This window comes from Cyprinodon variegatus, unplaced genomic scaffold (genome assembly GCF_000732505.1).
Source record: "Cyprinodon variegatus isolate N-32 unplaced genomic scaffold, C_variegatus-1.0 Scaffold351, whole genome shotgun sequence".
NCBI lineage: Eukaryota > Metazoa > Chordata > Actinopteri > Cyprinodontiformes > Cyprinodontidae > Cyprinodon > Cyprinodon variegatus.
The window spans coordinates 124,448-131,619 of record NW_015150804.1 but is presented as its reverse complement, the minus strand read 5'-3'; the positions used below and the strand labels follow the sequence as shown (position 1 = coordinate 131,619).

The 7,172-nt window shown below is 38.4% G+C and overlaps 1 protein-coding gene across 1 annotated transcript in view; it reads left to right on the top strand.

Annotated features, from left to right (window-relative positions):
* LOC107091759 overlaps positions 1 to 7,172 on the top strand; it is a 36,545-nt gene that overhangs the window by 9,294 nt on the left and 20,079 nt on the right. The window contains exon 3 of the mRNA XM_015385901.1: positions 3,898 to 4,381. Within this exon, the coding sequence (XP_015241387.1) occupies positions 3,898 to 4,381 (484 nt within the window). The remainder of the gene's footprint in view (positions 1 to 3,897; positions 4,382 to 7,172) is intronic.

Sequence of the window (7,172 nt, the reverse complement as noted above, 5' to 3'; positions counted from 1 at the left end):
CCTGCAGTGAGCTGGAAGCTCAAATCCAGCCATCTCCCTTTCCCCGCACAGACCCCAGCGAATCAGTCCCCCTGCCTGAACTGTGATTCATGTGCTTGAGCCTTTAATAAACTCTTTGGACTTTTACCATTGCCTCCGTGTGTGTTCTGCATCTTGGGCTTACTCTCTGTGACACCCATCATGACAAAAAGTAATTTGAGACCCTGGAAGCACCTACTGTAAATGTTACACATGAACAGTTGTCCTCAGCTACTAAAAACAATTGTGGTACAAGCTGATACCTTAGTGCCTCCTTGTGGTGGCAGTAATGTATAGCAATGTGTTGCTGGAAACAAGCGCTTCCATGTTTTTGGTGAACTTCCTGAACTTCAGTGTTACTTAAAAAAAGAACCTTGTTGGTGAATTATTTTCCTTTTTATCAAATTATCTTGCATCATTTAGTTTCCTTACCTATTATCTATAGCACAGCATGTTGTCTTTTTCACCATTAGGATTTGAAGAGTTTTTCAGTGATTTGTAAGGTGTAAAGTGCTGAATTAATGTTCAAATTTACTCCAGTGGGTGCCAAAGTTCTTTAATTTTAGTGATATTTATTCAAAAAATGAGAAGCATTATCTTAAATGGTTACAGCCTGTACTTAAATGGCGCTTTTTCAAGTCAGGAGACATGTCCAAAGCACTTTACACTACATGTAGTCATTCAACCATTTACGCACATACTCACACTGCTGCCTGGGGCTCACTGACAGAGCTTTTGTCAATAAAATACATGAATAGATTTAATTTTAGATGTTACACTTCTTTTTTTTCTTTTATCTTTTCAGATAACTGACTCAAACATGAGCACATTCAGGTTACATGGGCCTGAAGACAGCTTTGAACCTCCTACTGAAGTATTTCAATTGCTCAACCAGCTGGATGACTTTCATCATTTATCATGGCACCACCAGTGAGATTGCTCAGGATATCTGTAACAATGGTTTCTGTCAATCTAATGATGCTTGGCCGTGGGGTCTACCTAAGCCAAAACCTGGAGGAAGCTAGTCAATATCCTCTGGATTACCCTGAGGAGGACAGCGTGGTCATCAGGGTTAAGGTCAATGTAGGGAAGGTAAAAGGTTAATTCCATGAAAACTGTTAAGTTTACATTCAAAGAGGAATAGGAAGCAATACTTTAAGTGTCTCAAGCCATTGATTCAAGTTTATTTGGGAGCATGAGGTCAAATAAAATTGAACAATAAATATATATTTTGCACATTTATAACTTTTTATGATAAACTGCAATCATTTTCTCATTTCCGCTCTGACCATTTTTCCTCATTCGTGTAATGTAAAACTTAAGAAATATGAAATAAATCTCAAAAATGTTTCGTTGTTATGGTTAGAAATACTTTCCTCTTAATAGGAAATGTGTTAATCATATTAAAATGTAATATTTTTCATTCAAATAGCATGATTTTTCTTTGTCCATCAATTTCATATTAGACCCCGTCACACCAATGTAATTTTGCCGTTACTCTCATCACTGCATACGAGTACGACATATGCAGGTATATGTTACAGGTGAGTTATCTCATTGTTGACTTATATTAAGTGTAAGTTACTCATACGTTTTGGTGTCTAGCTTATTCAAAACCCATGAGTAACTTGTGCATAACCTATGCGTAACTTATCTCCAACGTATATTAACTTATCTGATGTGTTCCAGCTACCGCTGCACGTGTTTCTAACTGACAGATACTTCTTAATGGCATATTGGCAGTGCGTTGGTATAAAGGGGGTTCACAGAAGGAAACTTTTGGTACTCCTCCATACTTCATCCCCATCATAGGGTGAGCGAGAAGTTGAGTATGATGGATCCTACCTGCGTTCATGCCCACGGCCACCACCAATAAACTTCCTAGCAGACATGATGCTGAATCTGCTGCGACGGCAAACCCTCTTTTTTTCTTTTTCCTTTCTCTTTTTTATCTTCTTTATACCGCGATCAAAGATATCTTTCTAAGCAGACCGGGCGCCCCTGCTCCCCTCAGGACACTGGCCTATGCATCATTTCATGGGCATTACGCTGCAGTGCGTTATGCAAAAGTTAGGCTGCCGTTGGACATAAGTGCTGGACTCATTATGAATACACTATGTATACCCCCATAGATGTCTTCTCTTCACGCCATTAGAGGGGCCTTATACACCTTGAAGGGCATGTATCTATATATATTTCACCCTTGTCTAGCGGGAGGAGACAACCGCTCTCCGTCATCCCCACTCCCAACTTCTCACATATCTTAACTCCAGCATAGAGACAGGTACAAGGAAAGGAACAGTCTAATATTTAATCTCACGGTACTTCATGAAGATATGTGAAGTTGTTCCAGGAAGTAAAGTTGCCTTTTACAACTGTACACAATGTATAATATGGAATATAAAATGGTTATATAATCATTGCCTAAGTGTGAGTCCTTAACCACAATTATCAGCTTATGACTCACACAAAGATGTTTGCTATCTGTTGGGTCCATATGTTGAAAATCTCTGTTTAGCACTGCTACACCCACAGTTAAAAGGAAGGAAGGAGTAACATCAAATCTGTCTCAAAATGGTAAGGTTAAAGGGTTTATGACAAGGTTTGAACTTTAGAAGTGTCATCCCCCAATGGAAAAGCTGCTTACATGGGGAGTGTAACTGTGATCGGTTTAATTGTGCTTTCAGTGTGCTCCAGGACCAGAAGGGTAATGGGAAAGTTAAGCTGATTGGGTAATGCAAAAAAAAAAAATAATAAATGCTATTTCAAAAAGGATTTGAAAATGCATTTGAAAAGAAAATGGAAATGGAATAAGGAATACCAATTTTAAATTGTGTGATTAGGAAAGACATTTATTATCAGATTTGTGAATTTGGTATTCAAATCTTCATTTAGAAATTGGATACATTTTCAGATTCAAGTTTTTCACAGATTAATAAGTAAAATTTACAATTCCACTTAAATGATTCAAAATCTGAGAGAAGCTGGAGGGGTAAAGTGATGAAGAGGAAAAGCAGCTTAAAAGAACAATGTCAGATAGATATTCATTGTGCAGGACCGGTTAGGCAGTAAGTGTTTTTAACATCTGATAACATGGTAAAAGGGTTAGCTTGGATTTCAGAATATAGATTTGTTACTTATCAATTTCCCTTGATTTTTATCATGAGTTTCTGGAAACTAATAAAGGTACTATCCTATCAACAAAATTATTGCCCTGAAATCAAAGCTACAGCTGATCAGGCCACACCTATGTTAGACAACAGGTAAAGAAAAGTGAAACAAAAAAGATCTATATTTTGTAAGAAATGGAATAAGATTGAGGCTGCATTCTGAGGCAGACACAGCCAGAGGTAAGTCAGGAGGACACAGACTTATATTCATATGTTTAAAAATGAACAGAAAAGGCGATCTACATATGTATCAAATAAACAGTAAACCTATTGGAAAATAAATTATTGATTTTGGTTAAAGGGATGTAGGCTTTAAAATTTCCACAAAGTTGAGAAGAGAAATGATTTAGCTAAAATCTGTGGTTTCATGTGAATTTGACATTTTTATGAAACTGGGAGATTAAATGATATGAAGTAGAAAGGTTTCTATAGACGTTTGTCTCATTATTATTATCATATATAAATGTTTCACCTGTTCTGAAACTAACATAAATGTGGTACAGTGGATGTAATTTGATATTTTTTTAGATAATAAAGCTCAACTTTTAAATGTACCTTTTTGTTATATTCAAATGATTTAGGCTTGTGTGTTGGTCTTATGTCTTCTGCCTATTTATCTTGTTACCGTCACACCCAAAATTTCCCCACTATAGGACAATAAGGTTTATTTTCTTATTCTCTCATACACGTTTCACCTCCTCTTCTGCAGGGACACCGACACCAACATGTCAATACAACAGGGGGTGCAATTATATAATCCTCCTGTAGTATATCCATTGGTTACCCAGCAGCTGCTTGACAACCACACATACATCATGTATCATGGCACCACCCGTTTGAATGCTCAGAGCATCCTCACCAACGGTTTCTTTCAGTCTCGAGATGGTATGCTTGGTCCTGGAGTCTATCTCAGTAGAGACCCACTGAAAGCACTTCGCTATCCTATTAATCACCCTGCATGGGACAGGGTGGTCATCCCTGTCCAGGTAAATGTGGGGAGAGTGATAACCATCAATTACCAGAACCACCCTATGCAGAAGACCTGGCATCAATATGGATACGACACTGCATTTGTGCCATCGGGTTGTGGAATGGTGTGGAGCGGTCAGGAGGAGGATTGTGTCTGGGATCCCCGTCGAATCCAGATCCTTCAGCTCACCTACCCCACTGTTCTCCCAGCCCAGCCCATCTATGTGCCTCCATGTTTGACTGTAAATACAAACAATCTTTAGTTCACTTTTTGTAATTACATCTATTTTTATAGATTCGTATAAAAATTATTTTGTACTTTATGTCATTTGTCCATCTTAACTCATGTCAAGTGCCAATGCAGTGCCAATTAATTCCAAGACTACAGTGAGATTAATCTAAATATTAAAAAAAACTATCCATGCCCATATACCTGTGGAATATCAAGATAATAATTATTCCACTGGATTTGGTTTGTGGTCTCCTTTTATTTGTGCACCCATATGTGGTATAAATGTCGGGCATCCTGAGAGGAAGCACTGTTTGCTACCTGTCAATAAAAAAGTCAAAATTATGTATTAAAACAGAAAATCAGATCAATCAGTTGGTACCATGTAACAAGGGAAACATTCTCTTTTTTTCGGTCAGACAATTTATCTGGAAACTGGTTAAGAGATCACCGGGTTCAGAGCATCTAAAGTCATAAAGTAAGATATGCCTGAATTGATGGGTATTGTCTTCCCAACAGCAGCCTGGTCTGACCTAAGATGGCCGCTCTGTCGGCAGACCTCTCAACTGATGGTGCAAGGTCTATCTATGTCTATGATAGTAATAAAAGAACTCCTCTCAAGGGGTAAAACTGCAGACCCCTCTAATTCATAACAGATCAAATCTGCTGATTATGTATTTGTTTTCTTTCTGGTGGATTTTAAATCTTCTGAAGTACTCAGTGCTAACGTTTCTGTAATCATCTTAATATTAAGTGGTGTTAAAGTCAAAAGGAGAGAAAAAAAATACAGAAAAACTCTGTAAAAAAGGTGAATACGATATGCAATTTTGAAATCCTAATTGTATCTATAATAATTTTCCCTGCCACACTCACTTTTTAAGTTTTTTTTTTTTCATGCATGTTACTAGAAGGACTTTTAATCTATCATTTGGCATTAAGGAATAAATAAGCACTGTAAAATAGTAAAAGGAAAAAAGTCATAATCCCTGTTACTATATTTACATTCACTTTTCTTCTCACTTTTTTCTCTCTTAAATATTTCCAATAAAAATAATCGATAGAAAACCTAAAATAATGTAATTAATGCTTGTGACCTGTCTGCTTTACTTATGTTGACTTAAACATTACTAAATTACCAAATTTATCACCTAACACATAACACACATGAAATAATTGATGACTATATAATGAGCCCATCTGCTGTCCAACTTTCATAAGGTCAACCCATGCGATCAGACATCAGAAGAAAAAAAATTCAGCATGCTTCTAAGGTGAAGCCTTGGATGTTTCCACAGGCCACTGATCTCACAATGAAGATATTAGATAGTACATGTCTGTTATAAACATGTATGATAAAACTGTCAGATATACTGTATTTCTGCTGTGTTCTCTATAATCACCGTTTAGTGCTGCACCACCCTAACCCGATGAGTGAAAAGATAAAGATAAGAAATGGTTATCTATACATAGCTGAAAACATGAATGTGCAGCAGAGCACATGCTTGAGAATTCCTTAAAACCAATTTAGTCCTGGGATGTCCGTCTAATGTCTTTATACACCAAAAGATCACAGTGAAAACTCCCAACATATAAGAGAGAGCTGGACTTATAGTTAGTTAGTTGTAAAACACTAAATGCTGACTCTGTGAGGTCTAATTGTAAGATAAAGCTTATCTTTAATGTTCACACATTAAAACAACAATACTCCAAATCCGACCCATGGTCTTGAGCCGGAAAAGGGCAGAGTGCCTTCTCCGGGCTGGGGAGGATGTACTGCCCCTAGTGGAGGAGTTTAAGTATCTTGGGATCTTATTCACGAATGAGGGGAAGATGGAGCGGGAGATCCACAGGCGGATTGGTGCGGCATCTGCTGTGAAGCGTGCGCTGTACCGGTCTGTTGTGGTGAAGAGAGAGCTGAGCCAAAAAGCAAAGCTCTCGATTTCCGGTCGATCTACCTTCCTACCCTCATCTATGGTCATGAGCTTTGGGTCATGACCAAAAGAATGAGATCCCAGATACAAAGATTGAAACAAGTTTTCTCTGTAGTGCGTCTGGGCTCTCCCTTAGATATAGGGTGAGGAGCTCAGTCATCTGGGGAGTACTAAGGCTACGTTCACACTGCAGGCCTTGATACTCAATTCCGATTTTTTTGGGAAATCTGATTTTTTTTCACTTTGCCATTCATATCTCCAAATATGTGCGGCTTGTATGTGATCTCCTGTTTGAACTGCAGTCATACCACGCAAGTGCCTTGCATGTGCAGTAGAGGATGCAATTACATCAAAGGCCAGCGTGCTCTTTTTTTCCGGAAGTAAATATGGATGATAATGCTGGTGCGCATCTAGCGATCTTTTCCAACCATAAAAACTCAATCTTTTCAATATGTTTAAACATAAATACTGCTCTCCGCATCATCATCTGCCATGGTTGTTGTTGTTCTCGCTGCTTCTGTGTAGCAAAACGCAGAATAGTGACCTATGTCAGGTATTAATGACGTTCAGGTCGGATGAATCCTACCTGGCCATTCACACACAGGTCGCATTTGAAAAGATCAGATACGTAACGGATTCAGGACCAGATAGCCAAGTGGCCTGGGTCGGATTGGAAAAAATTGGATCTGTGTTGTTCAGACAGCCATGAAAAGATCAGATACGTAACGGATTCAGGACCAGATAGCCAAGTGGCCTGGGTCGGATTGGAAAAAATTGGATCTGTGTTGTTCAGACAGCCATGAAAAGATCAGATACGTAACGGATTCAGGACCAGATAGCCAAGTGGCCTGGGTC